General features: G+C 42.3%; 1 protein-coding gene across 1 annotated transcript in view; it reads left to right on the top strand.

Annotated features, from left to right (window-relative positions):
• smad3a (SMAD family member 3a) overlaps positions 1-23,953 on the top strand; it is a 112,603-nt gene that overhangs the window by 76,984 nt on the left and 11,666 nt on the right. The window contains exons 4-8 of the mRNA XM_060911691.1: positions 14,661-14,735; positions 16,601-16,651; positions 17,323-17,535; positions 19,001-19,138; positions 21,682-21,826. Of these exons, the coding sequence (XP_060767674.1) occupies positions 14,661-14,735; positions 16,601-16,651; positions 17,323-17,535; positions 19,001-19,138; positions 21,682-21,826 (622 nt within the window). The remainder of the gene's footprint in view (positions 1-14,660; positions 14,736-16,600; positions 16,652-17,322; positions 17,536-19,000; positions 19,139-21,681; positions 21,827-23,953) is intronic.

Genomic DNA, 23,953 nt, shown 5'->3' on the forward strand with positions numbered 1-23,953 from the left:
AATTATTTCGGTGTTAAGACACCTATTTTCATCAATAGAGTCAGCAATGACCGCGAGTTGGCCGAGTGGTTAGCGTGTCCGCCTCTCAGCCAGAAGCTCATGGGTTCTACTTATTATAAAAATCAGAAAAATGGTACCAACTACCGTCTGGCAAGGCACACTGCAATACAGATGCGAGTGGGGAAGTCAAATTCTTGCAGTTAAGCCTAGGTCACAACCGGACGTACGATTTTTTGGCCGTGCGATTTTTGGCGTTTCCCAAATCACTGCGTTTTTTTTGTTCGTGGAGAAAGACACACGTTGGCCGTAAGTTTGTCTTGCAACCTGAAAAAAATGTAAGCGCCCGTAGAGTTTGTTTGACATAACAAAGAACCTCTACGGCCAGTCTACGGCTCGAAAATCAGCACGTCACACGCGCGCCCTCCGTGCGTTTCTTGCGTTTTTTGCACGTAGACCGGCCGTAGGAGCACGTACGGCCGGTTGTGACCGAGGCATTACCAGAGGACTAGTCCCCTACTGTAACCCTAGCTGTATAGGTGAGAGGCCAAGGGCTGTCGAAACGGAGATCGGCGCCACACCCATACGCCTTAAAGAGCTGGTTAGTACTGGGACAGGAGACTGCCTGGGAAGACCAGATTCTGGCATGAGAGGGACTTTGACTTGACTTGATAGTCAGCAATGCAATATATAAAATAGGATATCTATGATGAGAATCGGGGCGGCACGGTGGTGTAGTGGTTAGCGTTGTCGCCTCATAGCAAGAAGGTCCGGGTTCGAGCCCCGGGGCCGACGAGGGCCTTTCTGTGCGGAGTTTGCATGTTCTCCCCGTGTCCGCGTGGGTTTCCTCCGGGTGCTCCGGTTTCCCCCACAGTCCAAAGACATGCAGGTTAGGTTAACTGGTGACTCTAAATTGACAGTGAGTGTGAATGTGAGTGTGAATGGTTGTCTGTGTCTATGTGTCAGCCCTGCGATAACCTGGCGACTTGTCCAGGGTGTACCCCACCTCTCACCCATAGTCAGCTGGGATAGGCTCCAGTTTGCCTGCGACCCTGTAGAACAGGATAAAGCGGCTACAGACAATGGATAGATGATGAGAATCAGCAAACCAATATGGCGTCTAATTGTTTTCAAGTTATTATGGGATACCTATGGCTGTACAATACCTAAAAATTAAAACTAAATAAAAAACTAAAATAAAACTCGTCAATTCCTCAAGCTAAAAATAAAACTACTTATGCACTTGTAAAACTAACTAAAACTAAACTGAAATAAAAAACTGCAAAACTAAATAAAAATAGGTACTGTGTACATGCGGCTACTGCTTATAAATAAAATTGTTTTCTGATCCCATGTCCGTACAGTAAATATAGCATATATATATTTACTCTATGAGGCAGAAGCTACAAAAATGAAGCGTAATCCAAAAATGAACAATTTAAAAATCACAAAAGTAAAATATACCAAGTGCCTGTACTTTATATTATTCTACTCTGACCTCTTACAGTTTTCGAAAATGAAACCTCCAAACCGAGGCTGACACACACACGCTGTCGCCATGACCCAAACTCTTATTTCCCGGAAAAGGCCCGGCGCTAGAGCTCAGTGGTCTCAATACTCTTTTCTCAACAACTTCCCGTAACAACTCGGAAGTGCGTCACATCTACATCACACGTGGGACCACTGGCCGAAGAAGGCGAGGAAAAGGGGGACGACCTGGAGTATATTTTAAAATAAGAACGCACTTTCCCTCTGTAATAAGCATAAACATGTTTGAAAACGATTTCTTTAGTCTAGTCTATTTATTTCGAATGGTGAACCGAATTGTATACACTCACTGGCCATTTTAATAGGAACACCTGTATGCGCATGCACAGTGCGCGACTGTTACACTTATTCTTAAATTCGTACAACACGATGACAGAGTGGCTACGGACTCTATATGAGGCAGTAACCACAAAAATAAAAACTAATAAATTTCAAAACTGTACTCACTCTGTGTACGTATCTCCCAGAAAATATAAAAGCACTACTGCCCCAGGAACTGGTTTAAATGCATAAGATTCCTGTCTAGGGGCGGCACGGTGGTGTAGTGGTTAGCGCTGTCGCCTCACAGCAAGAAGGTCCGGGTTCGAGCCCCGGGGCCGGCGAGGGCCTTTCTGTGTGGAGTTTGCATGTTCTCCCCGTGGGTTTCCTCCGGGTGCTCCGGTTTCCCCCACAGTCCAAAGACATGCAGGTTAGGTTAACTGGTGACTCTAAATTGACCGTAGGTGTGAATGTGAGTGTGAATGGTTGTCTGTGTCTATGTGTCCGCCCTGTGATGACCTGGCGACTTGTCCAGGGTGTACCCCGCCTTTCGCCCGTAGTCAGCTGGGATAGGCTCCAGCTCGCCTGCGACCCTGTAGAACAGGATAAAGCGGCTAGAGATAATGGGATGAGATGAGATTCCTGTCTTCTTCGCCTGTCAAGAACATGCTGTTAAAACTTAGAGCAAATAAAATTCAAAGAACACTTCTTACCACAGAATGCTCTGAGCACTTGAGGTGAGAAACAGTTTAGCAGAGTCCACTTCAAGGAGGCCAGCAAGGACGAGCAACACACACACACAAATCAAAATCAGTGCTGTACCTCACTGTAATCTTAATATCCTGTTCACACACTGTGTTTCATTCCCCTGGTGGGACATGTACATACACACATACTGTACAGTGGTACCTGAAAGTTTGTGAACCCTTTAGAATTTTCTATATTTCTGCATAAATATGACCTAAAACATCATCAGATTTTCACACAAGCCCTAAAAGTAGATAAAGAGAACCCAGTTAAACAAATGAGACAAAAATATTATACTTGCTCATTTATTTATTGAGAAAAATGATCCAATATTACATATCTGTGAGTGGCAAAAGTATGTGAAGCTCTAGGATTAGCAGTTAATTTGAAGGTGAAATTAGAGTCAGGTGTTTTCAATCAATGGGATGACAATCAGGTGTGAGTGGGCACCCTGTTTTATTTAAAGAACAGGGATCTATCAAAGTCTGATCTTCACAACACATGTTTGTGGAAGTGTATCATGGCACGAACAAAGGAGATTTCTGAGGACCTCAGAAAAAGCGTTGTTGATGCTCATCAGGCTGGAAAAGGTTACAAAACCATCTCTAAAGAGTTTGGACTCCACCAATCCACAGTCAGACAGATTGTGTACAAATGGAGGAAATTCAAGACCATTGTTACCCTCCCCAGGAGTGGTCGACCAACAAAGATCACTCCAAGAGCAAGGCGTGTAATAGTCGGTGAGGTCACAAAGGACCCCAGGGTAACTTCTAAGCAACTGAAGGAAAAAGAACATTGCTGCTCATCTGCAGTTTGCTAAAGATCATGTGGACAAGCCAGAAGGCTTTGGAAAAATGTTTTGTGGATGGATGAGACTAAAATAGAACTTTTTGGTTTAAATGAGAAGCGTTATGTTTGGAGAAAGGAAAACACTGCATTCCAGCATAAGAACCTTATCCCATCTGTGAAACATGGTGGTGGTAGTATCATGGTTTGGGCCTGTTTTGCTGCATCTGGGCCAGGATGGCTTGCCGTCATTGATGGAACAATGAATTCTGAATTATACCAGCGAATTCTAAAGGAAAATGTCAGGACATCTATCCATGAACTGAATCTCAAGAGAAGACGACGACCCTAAGCACACAAGTCGTTCTACCAAAGAATGGTTAAAGAAGAATAAAGTTAATGTTTTGGAATGGCCAAGTCAAAGTCCTGACCTTAATCCAATGGAAATGTTGTGGAAGGACCTGAAGCGAGCAGTTCATGTGAAGAAACCCACCAACATCCCAGAGTTGAAGCTGTTCTGTACGGAGGAACGGGCTAAAATTCCTCCAAGCCGGTGTGCAGGACTGATCAACAGTTACCGGAAACGTTTAGTTGCAGTTATTGCTGCACAAGGGGGTCACACCAGATACTGAAAGCAAAGGTTCACATACTTTTGCCACTCGCAGATATGTAATATTGGGTAATTTTCCTCAATAAATAAATGACCAAGTATAATATTTTTGTCTTATTTGTTTAACTGGGTTCTCTTTATCTGCTCTTAAGACTTGTGTGAAAATCTGATGATGTTTTAGGTCATATTTATGCAGAAATATAGAAAATTCTAAAGGGTTCACAAACTTTCAAGCACCACTGTACACGATCAAGAAAAAATGACCCTGGTAAGCTTCTAAATGATACGTTTGTAATGCCCAGCTATTAAAATGGCATAGGAAAATCACTACACTACCTTCATAAAAATTGGAAATCCCTTCCCTTTGTCTTCCTCCCATCCTAAACAGCTAGCCAGCTCATTGCTTGCTAGCTCATGTTTGTTACAGGTGGGCTTACAGTATTTTTTTTTTCATATTCTCTGAAAATGATTGAAGATTAGGCAAAACCTAACAAAATTTACTGTAACAGCCAAATATCATGTTCATCTTTAATATTAATACTGAAATACTAGATTAATACACAGGGTCTGTAGGTAAAAACTCACACTCTTACAGGCTAAAAAAAAAAGAAAATGCATATTTTAGAAAAAAAACCCACAAAAATGTCTTCAACCGTTTTATATTCATTTACTTGGAATTAAATCTGCAGGACTGAGTGTGAAGGCAGTGTCAGGCTATAGTAAAAAAAAAACCACTGAGCTCCTGGTCTTGACCCAACCATGTAAACAATATTGTCCATGTGGGAAAAGGCTAATCTGTGGTGCATTTGGCAGATGTAACTTGGGATGTGCCTTGCATTTGCGTCATAGGAATGGTATTTAATTCAGGGTTTGGAAAAGCGGTCAGTTACAGTAAGTTCACTTTCCATTTCCAAGACGGCCGTTTATGCACTGCTGCTACTGAAAATAAACTTATTCTAAACAGGAAGTTCAGTCTGAGGAAAGATCTTATGAGTCAAAAGTGCGACACCTGTTAGCAGGTCCGTGTGGGTGTGCGGGTGTGTCCGGGTTCATTCATGCTGCAAGATTTTACTTCAGTTGAAGTAAAAATCTAGAAACAGCTCTGTGTTGAAAAGTGCAAAAAATACACCTGATGTGTAACATCATGACCTTGAAACACACTATGTATTATTATACAACCCCGATTCCAAAAAAGTTGGGGCAAAGTACAAATTGTAAATAAAAACGGAATGCAATAATTTACAAATCTCAAAAACTGATATTGTATTCACAATAGAACATAGACAACATATCAAATGTCGAAAATGAGACATTTTGAAATTTCATGCCAAATATTGGCTCATTTGAAATTTCATGACAGCAACACATCTCAAAAAAGTTGGGACAGGGGCAATAAGAGGCTGAGAAAGTTAAAGGTACAAAAAAGGAACAGCTGGAGGACCAAATTGCAACTCATTAGGTCAATTGGCAATAGGTCATTAACATGACTGGGGATAAAAAGAGCATCTTGGAGTGGCAGCGGCTCTCAGAAGTAAAGATGGGAAGAGGATCACCAATCCCCCTAATTCTGCGCCGACAAATAGTGGAGCAATATCAGAAAGGAGTTTGACAGTGTAAAATTGCAAAGAGTTTGAACATATCATCATCTACAGTGCATAATATCATCAAAAGATTCAGAGAATCTGGAAGAATCTCTGTGCGTAAGGGTCAAGGCCGGAAAACCATACTGGGTGCCCGTGATCTTCAGGCTCTTAGATGGCACTGCATCACATACAGGCATGCTTCTGTATTGGAAATCACAAAATGGGCTCAGGAATATTTCCAGAGAACATTATCTGTGAACACAATTCACCGTGCCATCCGCCGTTGCCAGCTAAAACTCGATAGTTCAAAGAAGAAGCCGTATCTAAACATGATCCAGAAGCGCAGATGTCTTCTCTGGGCCAAGGCTCATTTAAAATGGACTGTGGCAAAGTGGAAAACTGTTCTGTGGTCAGACGAATCAAAATTTGAAGTTCTTTATGGAAATCAGGGACGCCGTGTCATTCGGACTAAAGAGGAGAAGGACGACCCAAGTTGTTATCAGTGCTCAGTTCAGAAGCCTGCATCTCTGATGGTATGGGGTTGCATTAGTGCGTGTGGCATGGGCAGCTTACACATCTGGAAAGACACCATCAATGCTGAAAGGTATATCCAGGCTCTAGAGCAACATATGCTCCCATCCAGGCGACGTCTCTTTCAGGGAAGACCTTGCATTTTCCAACATGACAATGCCAAACCACATACTGCATCAATTACAGCATCATGGCTGCGTAGAAGAAGGGTCCGGGTACTGAACTGGCCAGCCTGCAGTCCAGATCTTTCACCCATAGAAAACATTTGGCGCATCATAACACGGAAGATACGACAAAAAAGACCTAAGACAGTTGAGCAACTAGAATCCTACATTAGACAAGAATGGGTTAACATTCCTATCCCTAAACTTGAGTAACTTGTCTCCTCAGTCCCCAGACGTTTACAGACTGTTGTAAAGAGAAAAGGGGATGTCTCACAGTGGTAAACATGGCCTTGTCCCAACTTTTTTGAGATGTGTTGTTGTCATGAAATTTAAAATCCCCTAATTTTTCTCTTTAAATGATACATTTTCTCAGTTTAAACATTTGATATGTCATCTATGTTCTATTCTGAATAAAATATGGAATTTTGAAACTTCCACATCATTGCATTCCGTTTTTATTTACAATTTGTACTTTGTCCCAACTTTTTTGGAATCGGGGTTGTATACAGTATAATGAGCTTCAAGCATATAAACTTCCATACTATGCATATTTCTTATGTTACATGTCAGGTGGTTTTTATCATGTTGCAAGATATTACATATCAGATGCTTTTTTTTTCTTTTACTGGAAATATTTTAGTAGCCTCTCAAATGAAATAAATTTATCATACGAGGTCTGATTATAATAAAGCCTATTGTCAACATTATTAAATACAGTATTTTTTGTGGTGTGCCTGGCAGCATCGGCAAATTTCAGATCCTCCGTCAAGTGCAAGGAAGGTCCAAACCAAAAGGAAACCCTTATCAGTATTCAAAGTGTGTACTAATGAGAACTCAAAAGGCTGCCTAATACTCTGAATAACATCCTCTACAGCATGGGTCTCAAACCCGCGGCCTGCGGGCCAATTGAGGCCCACGGGACGATATTTTGTGGCCCCCTACTTGACATCAAAGTTTAGTGTTAATGCGGCCCGTGTGTTTTTCTCAAACGCACCTTTTTGCCAAGTCGTTACGCGTGCCGCGCTTGCCCTGGGCTTTTTTTTTTTTATCACACCATAGCTCAGGCTGGCGGCACGGTGGTGTAGTGGTTAGCGCTGTCGCCTCACAGCAAGAAGGTCCGGGTTTGAGCCCCGTGGCCGGCGAGGGCCTTTCTGTGCGGAGTTTGCATGTTCTCCCCGTGTCCGCGTGGGTTTCCTCCGGGTGCTCCGGTTTCCCCCACAGTCCAAAGACATGCAGGTTAGGTTAACTGGTGACTCTAAATTGACCGTAGGTGTGAGTGTGAATGGTTGTCTGTGTCTATGTGTCAGCCCTGTGATGACCTGGCGACTTGTCCAGGGTGTACCCTGCCTTTCGCCCATAGTCAGCTGGGATAGGCTCCAGCTTGCCTGCGACCCTGTAGAACAGGATAAAGCGGCTAGAGATAATGAGATGAGATAGCTCAGGCTCGTGACAGCTTCCGGTGGCGTTTTGTTGTCAAGTTAGCCAACGCGAATTAGCAACGTTAGTCACTTGGTTGAAACGTGATTCCGGAGTGACACCAAGTGGAAGGAAAATATATCCTGTCACCCAGCCCCAGTCATGTCTTTCTCAAAACCTGCCGTGAAGAGAAAGGTTGGCGACGAGTACAGACAATTTCAGGAAAAGTGGGAGACGGAATATTTTTTTGTTGAGCACAGGGGCATCCCAACGTGTCTTATATGCACAGAGAAAGTTGCGGTGCACAAGGAATACAACGTCAGACATCATTACTCAACTAGACATGCTGAGGAGTATGCAAAATACCAGGGAGATGAGAGAGAGAAACGGGTCGCCGATCTTAAAACACGTCTACTGAGGCGACAAGATTTCTTCAAGAAAGCAAGCAAAGAGAATGACGCAGCAGTCGAAGCTAGCTACGTGCTGAGTGAGATGATTGCTAAGGCGGGAAAGCCATTCAAAGAAGGCGAGTTCGTCAAAAAGTGCATGTTACAGGCTGCATGTTCTGAAGAACCCATTCATGTTCAGAAGAAACATTCATGTTGAAGAACTGTTAATAATAAAGATTGAGAAGATTGGATCAGTTGCACTTTTTTTTGGGAATACTTGAAACCCTTTTTTTTTTTTGTGGAATACTTGATGCAGCCCGGCCTCACCCAGACTCTACCTCCAGCGGCCCCCAGGTAAGTTGAGTTTGAGACCCCTGCTCTGCAGCCTCACTGAAGCCCATCTAGAACACCAAGCGGTTCTAGAACACCGTCGGATGTTTCTTTACTCAGTAAATTCAGCATCAGCTCACGCTCTGCTCCTCAGCTGACTCTCGGGTTCCATTAAGTAGCAGGAGGACTTTGGATCTGCATGGTTGTGTGTTTGTTGTGAGGCTGAGCGTTCTGCTTTCATACTGAAACCAGTAGTGAGTCTAGTGCGCAGTTGGGAACTGTCCGTGCGCAGGCATCGACTGCTGAAGTTTTTCTTCTTTGCATCTCGGGTGTATTTCTTATGATGTCGCATGTCAGGTGTATTATGATGTCAGATATCAGGTGTTTCTCTTACGTTACATATCGGGTGTATTTCTTGGTGTTACATAACCTTATTTACTTTTTTCGCGGTCCGGTTTCCATCAAATCTTGCGCTCTGATTGGCTGGCGAGCAGGTCCGTATCCTACGATACGGACCCCAGTTACGGACCTCTGGCGACTCGCTCGTTCACAACAACAAACATAGTCGCATTTTTTTTTTGTCAACATTTATCTTTTTTTAATAAGATTTATTTATAAGATTATCAAAAATCATAAATTTTTGCCAGCATTTCTCAGGAGAACAGCATTAATTTTACAGCATGGATAGCGATAACGACAGTCTTCACAGTGAAAGCGAGTTTTACTGCCCTGAGGAAGAAGAAATAAAAGAAAACATTTCAGGAGAAAGCTAAAAACCTCTAACTTGCTAACACCGAGCAAAAACATGGCTGAATCCTCAATGACTCCTATTTGTATAAATAGGGGACTACATAGGCGGCAAAATGTAGTTTTTTTCCTGCCATGGAAGTGCACTTGTATACCGAGGAGGAAGCCATTTGCATTACAGCCGTGAATGAGGATTCAAAATGGCGGCTCGGCTCGGGTTTCCCTTTCGGGCGCTCTCGTTTTCTGTTAGAATTTGGTAAAGAAAAAAATAAATATATTATTTACCAGCTTAAGGTCGGTCCGTATGGTGAAATACCGTGAGCTCGGCCTTGAATACTGACCTCGGCCCAGAGGGCCTCGCTCAGTACTTTCAAGACCTCGGTCACGGTATTTCACGATACGGACCTTCCAGCTGGTAAATAACATATATATATATATATATATATATATATATATATATATATATCAGGTGCATATCTTTTTTTTTTTAATTTGACATTTTTGGTACACAGTGAGGACCTAGCTCTTACTACACCCACGTTTCCGGTTGAGAGTACGTCGTGCGCGTTCTGGCTGCCGCTTCTCACCAGAGCTTTTTTATTTTATTTTATTTCTTTTTCTATTTTTTTCCTGTGTGTTTGTGTAGTTTGATGTTTGTTTGAGTGTTTTGTCCGCTGGTTGTGGTGTAGCTCCGGACCTAGTTTTGGGCGTTGGTTCCCTCCAGGCCTTGGTTCGCTGTGGGTGATGCCTGCGCTCCCAGCTGTGGACTGCAGCGAGCTCGCTGCTCATTTTACATCATGGTTGTCCAGCGCTCTGTGCTTTAACACTTGGCGTGATGTTCCGAGCGATGTTGCTCGGTGGTGTCGTGGCGGCTGTGCAGGCGGTTTGGGACACACCAGCGCTCTGCGTGGCGGAGCTTCTCTGCTCGCTTTGTGGCTCCACGGTGTGGTGTTCGAGCGATGTGGCTGACGGCGTCACGGCGGCGGTGCTGGAGATGTGGGACTTGTTTTCGTGTACCTTTTGGTGGGACTGTGGCTGCTACACCACGGGAATTACATCCTGACCCCTACTTGGTGGACTTTTTATTTATTTATTTATTTATTTATTTATTATCTATTTTTATTTATTTTTCTTTCCTTGTCTATAATTGTAAAGCGTCCTTGGGTTTTTTGAAAGGCGCTATATAAATTTAACTTATTATTATTATTAATTTAACTTATTACTTTACGCATCTCCCATAACCCGGTACGGAACAGAACGGGACGGAACAGTACCATCACGTATTTTCTTATATTTGCCTTCCGGGTTTTTATATGCTGTTCCGTCCCATGTATAACAAGTGTTCCGTCCTGCAATACCATTTTTGTGACATTTATTTACATAATGTATAATCTTACCTTTTTTGTTCCGGTTTCACAGAGACATCCGTCACGTCCACCACTTTCTTAATCGGTACTTATATTAGTCATCCCGCCTTTATAGATGAACCCGTCCCGTCACGTATGATAAATAAAGTTAGAAGAAAAACAAAATATATTGTTTAGTTGTTTTATTGTCAAACATATAACTTACCCACTATTTATTCATCTATTTTACAGTTTCTTTCCTCTTCCCCTATCTCTACCTTTTCATTTCTTCAGCTGACATTGTATACATTTCAAGTTCTTATCTGTTTTGCTCTGTGCTTCTGTTTTATGACCCACAATCAGTGTGAAACCACATTTTACATTCATTGCACATAAAATACAAATCTGAATCTTCTGGTAACTTAGAACTACAGTAAAGCCTTTCTACATGAACAATTCTATATCTATCAGTTTTCTCAACGATTTTATGTGGGAACATGGTCAAGAGTTTGCTTTGCATACAAGTATGTAAGTGCTCTCTCATGACCCTAATATCATACTCGACAGTACACGAGTCAATGCCATGTAAAATACTGACACAGTTTGCTATGGCAAACACATCACAGGAATTAGTATCAGGTTGGGATTGAACATCTTCAAATTTCAAAACTAGTGACATTGATGACACTGGTCTTGCAAACCGAGCCACACTTCTTAAGCATGTTAACCTGAGATAGTCGCCTCCTCCACTGTCTAAAGCCCTATTCGCACGGGATAAGTATTACCTGTGGACCTCTGGTAATTCGGAATAATTACAGAGAATGTCTGAGTTCTTAGTCCCGTGCGAATGCGCCATGTCCGTAATTTGCCAAGTAATAATTCCGCCGCGAATTACCTACTGTGTTTCGGCAAAACACAGACGTCCAGTGGTAATACAAGTCCCGTGTGAATGCGCATGTCTGTGTTTGTAATTATTAAACGCCCGTCTCTTGTACTTTTCTGGAGTGAATAATGGAGGATACGGGCGAAATTTTGATAAACAGCATTTCAGGGGCAAGTGGTAGTAGGCCTATCCCGTATTTGAACCAGATAAGCATTTTGAACCCCTGTCTACTAGTGTTATGACGTTCGCGAACGAACCGATTCTTTTGAACGGCTCCTAGGCATGAACGATGAGAACCGAGTCTCGAGCTGGGGGAGCCGTTCTTTCTGTCGTTCTTTTTCTGTACTGTGTTTCAGATGAAAAAGCTTTTGCCCAAGGACAAGAAGTAGGCTAAACAGCATTTGTCTTTTATTTATTCAAGTTTTATCTGTTTGCCTAATAGTTCAAATTGTTTTGTATATAGTTTATAATGCTGTTGTGAGATATTAATGATAATATTGTGGGAAAACTACTTTGCACGGACGTTCATTTAATTTATTCTATCGTCATTTTGTTTGTTCTATTTTTGTGTATTTTATTTATTTATCTGTTTGTCTACTTGTATCTATTTTTCTAATAATATATTTTTTGCATTAATAGTTTGTTTTTTCCTATTAAAATAATCTTGTGTTCTTGTTATAACTTTATCTATTTATCTGATTGTTTAGTTGTATCTATTTTTGTTACAATTTCAATATTTTTAATATAGAAAGTTTGTTTTTTTCTATTAAAATGTTCTTGTGTGATAACTAGTTCTTGTGTTATATTTATTGTAGTTGTATCTATTTTGTATCTCAGACTTAAATATTTTTGTAAAACAAGTGTTTTTCTATAAAATATTCTTGCGTTCTTGATAACTATGTTCTTGAGTGGGTTCTTTTTTTTTTACAGAAAAGCCGTTCTGCATGGACATTCATTGAAGCCCTCATTGTTTTTTAATGGTTATTTATGAGCGTTTAGGGGTTACAATAATGTAAGTCTAGGTTGCTTTATATAAAAGGTATGTCCAGAAATATTGATGTCACTGTCTAAGCAGAGGGATCTGGCTTCTTTAGACGCTGTCTTCTTAAAACTGAATAAATATTTAAAAAGAGCCAAATGAGCCAGTCTTTTGAACGGCTCTTTTCAAAGAACGGATCACAAAGATGCGGATCCCATCAAAGAGCTATAAATCCCATCTCTACTGTCTACAAGATGAAACAGGATGCTGTGAACTTACAACACATCCGGTCACAATGTCTGTAAATTCAGTGAATTACAGACTTTTGCTTATCCCGTCCGAATGCGCCACACAATAACACAGAGGTGCGGGGGTAATTGCGAATTACCAGAGGTCCATAGGTAATACTTATCCCGTGCGAATCGTACTTAACACATCAACATCTCCATCATGACAGTTAAAAGTGGAGACAACTATCCAGTGAGAGCCCATCCCAACAGGATGGCGCTCGTTCCGCCACACGGGATTTCTTTGTGACGTCACGCCCTGGTATATTCCGTAATTGGAGTTCCGGGCTTTTAGATCAATTTCGATTGAAAATATCGTGAATATAACGTTAATACAATGTGACGGGATATAATAATACTGGATAATCAAAGAATACATAACAGTGATACGTGTGAGTACAAGATGTTAAGTATGAAACGCCTGAATATATAGAAAACATAACGTTATTGTCATGTACCGTCCCATTCCGGTTCATGCTTTCCATACGGGGTTATGGGAGACACCCCACTCTACTAGTTTGTGCTCGATGAATAAGCACCCTATTAATGATTAATGTTGCCTGAAAAATGTAAGGCTAAACCACTCTGCCTGTAAGAGAAGAATTGTTCAGCAGAGGAGTCCATAATTGCACAGAAATGGAATGCGTCCTTGAATTTACTGTAATTTAATTTTTGAATCACCTGCATGGCCTCTGTTTGTGTAAGAGTGCATATTTTGTCTTTGTGTGTGGGGAGGGGATGGTTGGAGGTCATGCTGGGGACTCTACAAAAGAAAAGCAATATCTGATATCTCGTCTCATCTCGTCTCATCTTCTTCCGCTTTATCCGGGGCCGGGTCGCGGAGGCAGCAGTCTAAGCATGGAAGCCCAAACTTCCCTTTCCCCAGACACCTCGGCCAGCTCCCCGGGAAGAACACCGAGGCGTTCCCAGGCCAGCCGAGAGACATAGTCCCTCCAGCGTGTCCTGGGGCCTCCTCCCGGGGGGACATGCCTGGAACACCTCCCCAGGGAGGCGTCCAGGAGGCATCCGAAAGAGATGCCCGAGCCACCTCAGCTGATTCCTCTCGATGTGGAGGAGCAGCGGCTCTACTCCGAGCTCCTCCCGAGTGACTGTGCTCCTCACCCTATCTCTAAGGGAGCGCCCAGCCACCCTGCGAAGGAAACTCATTTCGGCCGCATGTATCCGCGATCTTGTTCTTTCGGTCATTACCCAAAGCTCATGACCATAGGTGAGAGTCGGAACGTAGATCGACCGGTAAATTGAGAGCTTCGGCTTTTGGCTCAGCTCCTTCTTCACCACGACGGACCGGTAAAGCGACCGCATCACTGCGGAGGCTGCACCAATCCGCCTGTCAATCTCACGCTCCATCCTTCCCTCACTTGTGAACAAGATCCCAAAATACTTAAACTCCTCCATTTGAGGCAGGACTTCTCCACCAACCTGAAGAGGGCAAGCCACCCTTTTCCGGTCGAGAACCATGGCCTCGGACTTGGAGGTGCTGATTCTCATCCCAGCCGCTTTACATTCGACTGCAAACCGCCCCAGTGCATGCTGGAGGTCCTGGTTTGAAGAAGCCAACAAGACAACACCATCTGCAAAAAGCAGAGATGAAATCCTGTGGTTCCCAAACAGGATTCCTTCCGGCCCCTGGCTGCGCCTAGAAATTCTGTCCATAAAAATTATAAACAGAACCGGTGACAAAGGGCAGCCCTGCCGGAGTCCAACATGCACTGGGAACAGGTCTGACTTATCTGATATCTTTTTTTAAATAAAAAAAATCACCTTCTCTTTAAAAAGCTAAAAGATGGTTAGGTTTAGGTGTAGCATAACATTACTTATCTGTATTAATAATTGTCAATAAAAACCTCACTAGAATATTCTGTCTACTGTATATATTTTTGTGGCGAACAAATCCATAATAATTTTGCATTTTGAACAAACAAAAGGTAAAAGGTCCTGGTTACTCAGAGTTAGTGTTCAGTATTTAGCTGCACTCATAAACAAGACAAACTCTCATAAGTAACTCACACATCTAGTAATCCAAGAGTTTGTTTTTCAGAAACACCTCCTCCAGGCTACCTCAGTGAGGATGGGGAGACCAGCGACTATTCCTTGAACCCTAACATGGACACAGGTGAGTCAACATTATCAACACATCAGAGATGAGTCATAGTGCCAGACGGACGTCTATAAAACATCACATGCAGTGCAAAAGTCTTAGGCACACTATTTTTTTTTCATACAAACTCTCATCTCATTATCTCTAGCCGCTTTATCCTGTTCTACAGGGTCGCAGGCAAGCTGGAGCCTATCCCAGCTGACTACGGGCGAAAGGCGGGGTACACCCTGGACAAGTCGCCAGGTCATCACAGGGCTGACACATAGACACAGACAACCATTCACACTCACATTCACACCTACGCTCAATTTAGAGTCACCAGTTAACCTAACCTGCATGTCTTTGGACTGTGGGGGGAAACCGGAGCACCCGGAGGAAACCCATGCGGACACGGGGAGAACATGCAAACTCCGTACAGAAAGGCCCTCGCCGGCTACGGGGCTCGAACCCGGACCTTCTTGCTGTGAGGCGACAGCGCTAACCACTACACCACCGTGCCGCCCCATACAAACTCTGTTATAGATTTCTATTTTTTTGACTTCTACATCATCGAGTCAGTACAAAAACATTCTAGAGTTCCAAACGTTCATTTTCCAGAACAAAATTAAATGTTACCAGGGGAAAAAAGTTTGTATCTGAGCAGCATATTCCACAAGAAAGCACTCTTCAGATTAAAAAAGAAAACATAATGAAGGCTACTGGGTTTTGGTGCAAAATTAACCCCTTGGCTGCCAGCCATAATTAATTGTAGACATATAGGACAAAAAAAGGTCAAAATTGGGATATTTTCATAGTCTTTCTCTAACTTGTTCAGAACTTTATATTTTTAATATTTGTGTCCAAAAAACACTGTTGTAGAGTAAAAATAACTTTAGTAATCGAAAACATCCCAAAAAAAAACAAGACAACAGGTCTTGTCAATGAGAACCTGTCCATAAATATGAATTACTAGTACTTGAAAGCTAGTAGGGGCGGCACGGTGGTGTAGTGGTTAGCGCTGTCGCCTCACACCAAGAAGGTCCGGGTTCGAGCCCTGTGCCTGGCGAGGGCCTTTCTGTGTGGAGTTTGCATGTTGTCCGCGTGGGTTTCCTCTGGGTGCTCCGGTTTCCCCCACAGTCCAAAGACATGCAGGTTAGGTTAACTGGTGACTCTAAATTGACCGTAGGTGTGAATGTGAGTGTGAATGGTTGTCTGTGTCTATGTGTCAGCCCTGTGATGACCTGGCGACTTGTCCAGGGTGTACCCCGCCTTTCGCCCGTAGTCAGCTGGGATAGGCTCCAGCTTGCCTGCAACCCTGTAGAAGGATAAAGCGGCTAGAGATAATGAGATGAGATGAAAGCTAGTACTTTTATGATGGTCTTTGGTATGACCCAACCGTGACTAGAACTCACGATTAAAAGGCGAACACACTAACCACTAGGCCAATTTGTGGTAATGTACCACTGTGAAGTTAAAGTAATGTCCCATGTAAGGTACATAAAAGGAGGTGTTTATGACGAGTAGCGTACGTCATAAGGCACGGCGGTAAAAGATTTCATGACGTTGAGATCACTATTTTTTTTTTTCTAAAGCCAAGGGCTGTCTCACACCAAATATTGACTTTCATTTATTATGGCTTACTGCTGTTTAGATATATATATATTTTTTTCATATTGAAACGTTTCATTTCATTATTTGTAAGCCATTTTTGGTCTACAGCATTTCTTTGTATGTGCCTAAGACTTTTGCACAGCACTGTATATAAATTAGGTCATATTTTAGTGCTGAGAGAATGAGAATGATTGTGATTCGATATACTTGTCAGTGTACTCCATCATATTTAGTCAGTTCAGTGAAGTCTCTTCATCTATAACCATCTCCTTTTTTTTTCTTTTTTGTAGGATCTCCAAGCCTTTCACCAAATTCTTTATCTCCACCACCGAGCAACTTAGGTAGGACCTTACGGCGTGTCTGTAGTGTACGTGTCAGTGTTTGTACACTTGTTATAAATTCTTCCCTCTGGTCACTGACCCAGAGGAAGCCACAGCTGAATGAACCTTTTGTCAACCCCTGCTCTGATCTCTGTATGAGCACTTGGACAAATAAGACACACACTTCACATGCATGACAGTATCCTGTTGCTTATGATCCGAAGTGAAGGTCCTGGGGCTTGTCTTCCCCCTTGTTCCTGGAATAATAAATAGCATACTTCCACATGCAACCCTTACACATAGGGGTTTTGTTCATCCAATCCATTTCCTGAAGCTCTTTCTTTCTTTTTTTTTTTTTTCTTTTTTCCTTTTCTGAAGCAGTTACAGGAATTATGGTGTGTTTATGAAGCTGGCGGTGTAAGGCAATAATTTTCCTACCCAAGTAATGCTGGTGTTTCCATTGCCCTGTTTCTTGGAATTGACACTTGATACTATCATTACTGTCTCACTGAGCTCCACCTATTTCTTGCTGCAAACTATTTTTACTTCATGATTGAGTTTTACTTGTGAGATATATATATATATATATATATATATATATATATATATATATATATATATATATATATATATATATATTTCTTTTATTGTTATTGTTTTTTTAACCATCTCTGTCTTCCTCTCTCTGTCAGACCTGCAGCCTGTGACCTACTGTGAGCCAGCGTTCTGGTGCTCCATATCCTACTATGAGCTGAACCAGCGGGTGGGGGAAATCTTCCATGCATCCCAGCCCTCTCTCACAGTAGACGGGTTTACCGATCCATCCAACTCTGAGCGTTTCTGCCTGGGTCTGCTGTCCAATATTAATCGCAACGCTGCCGTGGAGCTCACACGCAGACACATTGGTACATTAGATTTCCATACTTCATAAAGGAAGGGGGAAAAAAACAAGAAATGGTCAAATATATAGTTCTCGATTTTAAAAAAAAATTTAAAAATGGACAAGATTCACCTCCTCTTGACAAGAGACATCCAAAGCAGTGTTTCACCCTGATCACATTAGGCATTTTGTATTGAAAAAGCACTGCCTGGAGCACTTTTTGTGGTTTGATGATGTAACGATAAAAGCACTGCTACCATTGAGTAATGCCTGGTATCGGATTTAGCTAGAAAAGACATTGGGTTGTTTTTAGTTTGTTTTTCCCACCCTTAATCAACTAGTGATTGTTTTCACTTGCCCACTGAGGCCAAGTTTACATTAGACCGTATCTGTCTCGTTTTCTTCGCGGATGCACTGTCCGTTTACATTAAACCGCCTGGAAACGCCGGGAAACGGGAATCCGCCAGCGTCCACGTATTCAATCTAGATCGTGTCAGCTCCGGTGCTGTGTAAACATTAAGAATGCGCGGATACGCTGTGCTGAGCTCTAGCTGGCGTTGTCATTGGACAACGTCACTGTGACATCCACCTTCCTGATTCGCTGGCGTTGGTCATGTGACGCGACTGCTGAAAAACGGCGCGGACTTCCGCCTTGTATCACCTTTCATTAAAGAGTATAAAAGTATGAAAATACTGCAAATACTGATGCAAATACTGCCCATTGTGTAGTTATGATTGTCTTTAGGCTTGCCATCCTTCCACTTGCAAGTGGTAAGTGATATGCGCTGGGATCACACACACAGCGGCTCAGTCCCGAATCACTGCTCGTGCGCTTCACTCGCGCGCTCTGTGAGCTGCGCAGGGCCGGACTGCACACCCTCCAGAGGGCACTCGCTGTTCAGGGCGGAGTGATTTGGAGCGCAGGATGCCTGCGGAGACGAGCGTATCCGTGTATTGGCGTTGCTGTGTGCACGCGAATCGTGTATTGGTGTTGCTGTGTACACACTAATCGTTTTAAAAACGTTAATCTGATGATCCGCTGATACGGTCTAATGTAAACCCCGCCTGAGGCTCAGTCTGATTGTTCAAGTGTTGAACGTCATTAATTTTTCTAGAAGACTTCAGTAGGTTCTCCACTTTTCTGCGAAACCCAATGGTGGAACTTTTTAACAAAAGTCCCCTGAATTATGACCAGTTTACATTTTCTTCTTCACGTAAGGTTGCATGGTAAAATGGTGATCATGGTTTAAAACTGTATCCAACTTCATATAAATGATAGTAATTTCCTTGACCAGACCCAGTCATTGTTGCTGTGTCTCTACTTTTCTTATTAATGCATTTTAACATGATAAAATTGGAAGAGGACCAACAATTTTATTAAAACGGCAAGTTCATTCAAGGAAATCAACATCTATTTTTGTGCTTGGAGCTCTAACTATACATAATGGTTTAGGTTAATATATGTTATAACTCTGTGTGTGTTGATTTAGGCCGAGGGGTGCGTTTATACTACATCGGAGGTGAGGTGTTTGCTGAGTGTCTCAGTGACAGCGCTATCTTTGTTCAGAGTCCCAACTGCAACCAGCGATACGGCTGGCACCCCGCCACCGTCTGCAAGATTCCACCAGGTCAGAGACAAACTAAGCCACTAACTCAAAACACATGATGTGTTTTTGGATTATAAGCCATCCATCCATCATCTGTAGCCGCTTATCCTGTTCTACAGGGTCGCAGGCAAGCTGGAGCCTATCTTATAAGCTATCTTGTTCAGTTATTACATCACTAAACTGAGTTTAGAAAAATGAGGGGACTTTCTCTCTCTCTCTCTCTCTCTCTCTCTCTCTGTGTCTCTCTCTTTCAGTTCCTTTGGTCCTGTTATTCCTCATTTCTTGTTCTTAAGTATCATCATTAGTCGAATATGAACTTAAATTATATGAAAGATTAAAGTAAATCGTTATCATGACATTAAAATGAACAACAAATATAAGCAGGCAGTAATTCAGTAACAAGATTTTATTCTTGGCCTGAAATCACAAATGTGTCCCCTGTTTGTTTTCCTTCCTTTATTAGGGTTGGGCAATTTGGCAAAAATATATCACAGTACTTGAACACTTTGAAGATGCATGAAAAAACATAAATATTGAATTTGACATTTAATTTTGCTTTTATTTAATTACATGTTAAAATGCTTTTTTATTTTATTTCTGTGGATAAAATGTTTTTATCTATAAAATATTCGTCTGTTTTTAACCCCTTCAGTGCCCTTGGACGAGTCACGTACGTCATGAAATCTTTTACCGCCGTGCCTTATGACGTACGCTACTCGTCATAAACACCTCCTTTTATGTACCTTACATGGCACATTACTTTTACTTCACAGTGGCACATATGAATTACAGTCAATGCCTAAAACATTCTTCCGTCATAAGGTACAGCGGTAAAAGATTTCATGACGTATGTGACTCGTCCAAGGGCATTGATAAAAATATTTTTAAATTTATTTATTTATTTTTCTTTTTTTATGCAACACTAGCCTATTGCTGCCAGTTTGTGAGCAAACCTAGACAGTACCAGTTAAATGTCTGGATAGACATTCTAATTCGCTGGTTTTTCTTTATTTTTATTCATTAAAAGACACTTCATGTCTTAAAGTAATGATGGATTGTCTTTTCTTGGCATGATATGGATTACTACAGTTGTGGAATAGAGCTATTTACTGTATTTTTGTGGCTACTGCATCATATAGAGGCTGTAGCCACTATGTCATCATGTTGTAAGAATGTAAGAATGAGTGTAACAGTCGCGCACTGCGCATACGCATACAGGTGTTCCTATTGAAATGGCCAGTGAGTGTATACAATTCGGTTCATCATTCAAAATAAACGGACTAGACTAAAGAAATCGCTTTCAGACATGTTTATGCTTATTACCGAGGGAAAGTGCGTTCCTATTTTAAAATATACTCCAGGTCGTCCCCCTTTTCATCGCCTTCTTCGGCCAGTGGTCCCACGTGTGATGTAGATGTAACGCACTTCCGAGTTGTTACAGGAAGTTGTCAAAAAGAGTATTGAGACCACTGAGCTCTAGCGCCGGGCCTTTTCCGGGAAATAAGAGTTTGGGTCATGGCGACAGCGTGTGTGTGTCAGCCTCGGTTCGGAGGTTTCAGTTTCGAAAACTGTATAAAGAATAATATAAAGTACAGACACTTGGTATATTTTACTTCTGTGATTTTTAAATTGTTCATTTTTGGATGACGCTTCATTTTTGTGGCTACTGCCTCATAGAGTAAATATATATGCTATATTTACTGTATGGACATGGGATCAGAAAATAATTTTATTTATAAGTAGTAGCTACATAGTAGCTACATAGGGTACCTATTTTTAATATTTGCTATTTACTGTTTGATCTCAAACTCATTAAGAAGGCAAGAAATTGCACTAATTAGCTTTTGATGAGGCACGTCTGTTAATTGAAAAGCATTCTAGGTGACTACCTCATGAAGCTGGTTAAGATAATGCCAGTAGTGTGCAAAGGGTCATCAGGGTAAACATAAAATACGAACTGTTGGGAAATTTACTGTAGTTTACTGTGACACCGGTAACCATTACATCCTTGTTGCCCACCCCTGGTCAGTTTAGTGACTGATATTCGAAATACTCAAATTTAATCATGACACGTGGATCCAAATATATCACAATATTGATATCAGTATACGATATATTGATATGTCTGCCGGGGCGGCACGGTGGTGTAGTGGTTAGCACTGCCGCCTCACAGCAAGAAGGTCCGGGTTCGAGCCCCGTGGCCGGCGAGGGCCTTTCTGTGCGGAGTTTGCATGTTGTCCGCGTGGGTTTCCTCCGGGTGCTCCAGTTTCCCCCACAGTCCAAAGACATGCAGGTTAGGTTAACTGGTGACTCTAAATTGACCGTAGGTGTGAATGTGAGTGTGAATGGTTGTCTGTGTCTATGTGTCAGCCCTGTGATGACCTGGCGACTTGTCCAGGGTGTACCCCGCCTTTCGCCCGTAGTCAGCTGGGATAGGCTCCAGCTTGCCTGCGACCCTGTAGAACAGGATAAAGCGGCTAGAGATAATGAGATGAGATGAGATATGTCTGCCCTTTCAGACAACCTGTATCTGTAATATCTGGTGTGTGTGGGTCTTTTGTCAGGCTGTAATCTGAAGATCTTCAATAATCAAGAGTTCGCTGCTCTTTTGGCTCAGTCGGTGAATCAAGGATTCGAGGCTGTGTATCAGCTGACCCGTATGTGCACCATCCGCATGAGCTTTGTCAAGGGCTGGGGAGCTGAGTACAGGTGAGTCTAATCTGCTTTATTTGATCCACATCCATTCTACTTCATCACCAGGCTATAACCAAAGACGTCATCAAGACTAAAGTCTGGTTAATGTTTAGTTTCGTTCCCTTATTTCTAAACCTGCTGTTTTTGTGGAACTCATTAGTAGGTATTACTTTAAATGAAGAAAAGGTATCACAACGAGTCAGGTTTTTTTTTTTTTTTCTTTTCTGTTAACCTGTAAAATGAGTTCAAACGTGCAATTCAGTGGTCGAATTTGGGATTTTGAATGCAGTGTAGCGGTTCTTGTTGCAGTGTTTAGAAGAGCTGAATGTGTGTCAAGCAGCTGGATAGAGATGTTTCTGTCTGTCTGAGCTGTCTGGATTTTCCTGGGCAGGTTTTGGTGTTCACCAACCAGAATCACCACTGGATGAACACCTTGAGACCTCTCGATAAGCATACCAGCCATGTAAACTGTTAGGTCTGTGCTAGCAAGTCACACAGCTCTGAAAACACACACACTGCTCCGAGAAGTGTCAGAGTTTCCTGGTTCTTTCGCTCGTGCTCTCTCTCTCTCTCTCTCTCTCTCTCTTTCCTCTGCCTTTGTGTCTCACTCTCTCTCATGACTAATCTTTTGTTGGAATGAGAGAAACCAAGTCCATAATTGAAACCAGTTGAGGATTTCCACTGGGAAATTCACCATAAAGGCATATGGGAGACCAAAAAAAGAGAGAGAGAAAGGAAGAAAGAGTAAAAATACAGAGTCTGTTTCTTGAACAGCTTTCTGTATTTGAGTAGACATTTCCCCTCATGCTCTTTCTGTCTGTTTCTGTCTTTAACTGAAACATACGTTTTATTTCCCGCACACTTTCTGAAAGCTGCAGTGCTGAGGATTTTTTTTTTTTTTTTTTGAAAAATTATTGTGACAGGGAAGAAAAATATAACGTGATGTTCCTGAGCTGCTGTGTCGTAAAGCTTCTGTTATAGTACTTACAGGAAAAACAGCAAATCTGCTTCACTTTTTCATTCTCAGACCGAGCTGTTGGAATCGAATTGATGAGAGTTTCCAAACACACACCCAGCTCGGCTCCGTCCTCGATCATTGCGCCTGTGTACGTACTCAACCCTAAATTACTCGTCCAGTGTCACACAGGTCCATAACATAGAAATGCCTTTGCCCATGTCTTTGAGTTGCAGTCTATGGCTGAGGCTAATGATAAGCTACAGATCATAATAGACCGAGGCATTTAACCAGACCTTGTGTTTTAGCTAGCGCTGCTTGACTAGCCTCTGTGTTGTGTTCTGATCTCGCAGGGATCAGTGATCAGATACACAGCACTGTATGATTTCAGTAAAGCACAGCTGATGGTAGGACTCGATCTGTGATGGCTAGTGCCTCGGTCACAACCGGCCGTACGTGCTCCTACGGCCGGTCTACGTGCAAAAAACGCAAGAAACGCACGGAGGGAACACGTGAAATGCATGGAGGGCGCGCGTGTGACGTGCTGATTTTCGAGCCGTAGACTGGCCGCAGACCGGCCGCAGAGGTTCTTTGTCATGTCAAACAAACTCTACGGGCGCTTACGTTTTTTTCAGGTTGCAAGACAGCCAACGTGCGTCTTTCTCCACGAACAAAAAAAAACGCAGTGATTTGGGAAACGCCAAAAATCGGACGGCCAAAAAATCGTACGTCCGGTTGTGACCTAGGCTTAAAAGACAAGTTCTTGTTAAAGCAGGAGGGTCGGAGGGGTTTGCTTAGTAGAATAAGTAACTGACAGTCACATTGATGCGCACAATAAATGCAGAAGTTTTCATTTCCATAACACTGTGGTAACGGCAGCGGATAATTCCATGCTTCCGTGTGAGACACATCCCAGTCCCTATACTACTTTATGAAACAGGCTTGGAACAAAAAAGCACCTGTCAGTAGTTCACGAGTTTTGAAGCCTGTTTGAGCTCTTGTTTGTCGAAAGGGCAAGTTCTGAAGAGAGGCCAAACATCCCAGATCTTACATCCAGCAGCTTAAAAGAATGAGTTATGGTGGCCTTTCAAGGCTGATTAGAAACTGGTATTGGTTTAAAGCTTGAGCGCTCGACTTTACTCAGCTTTATTTTTATTTCCTATTACATGGGTGTTATTTGAAAACCT

This window comes from Neoarius graeffei, chromosome 27 (genome assembly GCF_027579695.1).
Source record: "Neoarius graeffei isolate fNeoGra1 chromosome 27, fNeoGra1.pri, whole genome shotgun sequence".
NCBI classification, from domain to species: domain Eukaryota; kingdom Metazoa; phylum Chordata; class Actinopteri; order Siluriformes; family Ariidae; genus Neoarius; species Neoarius graeffei.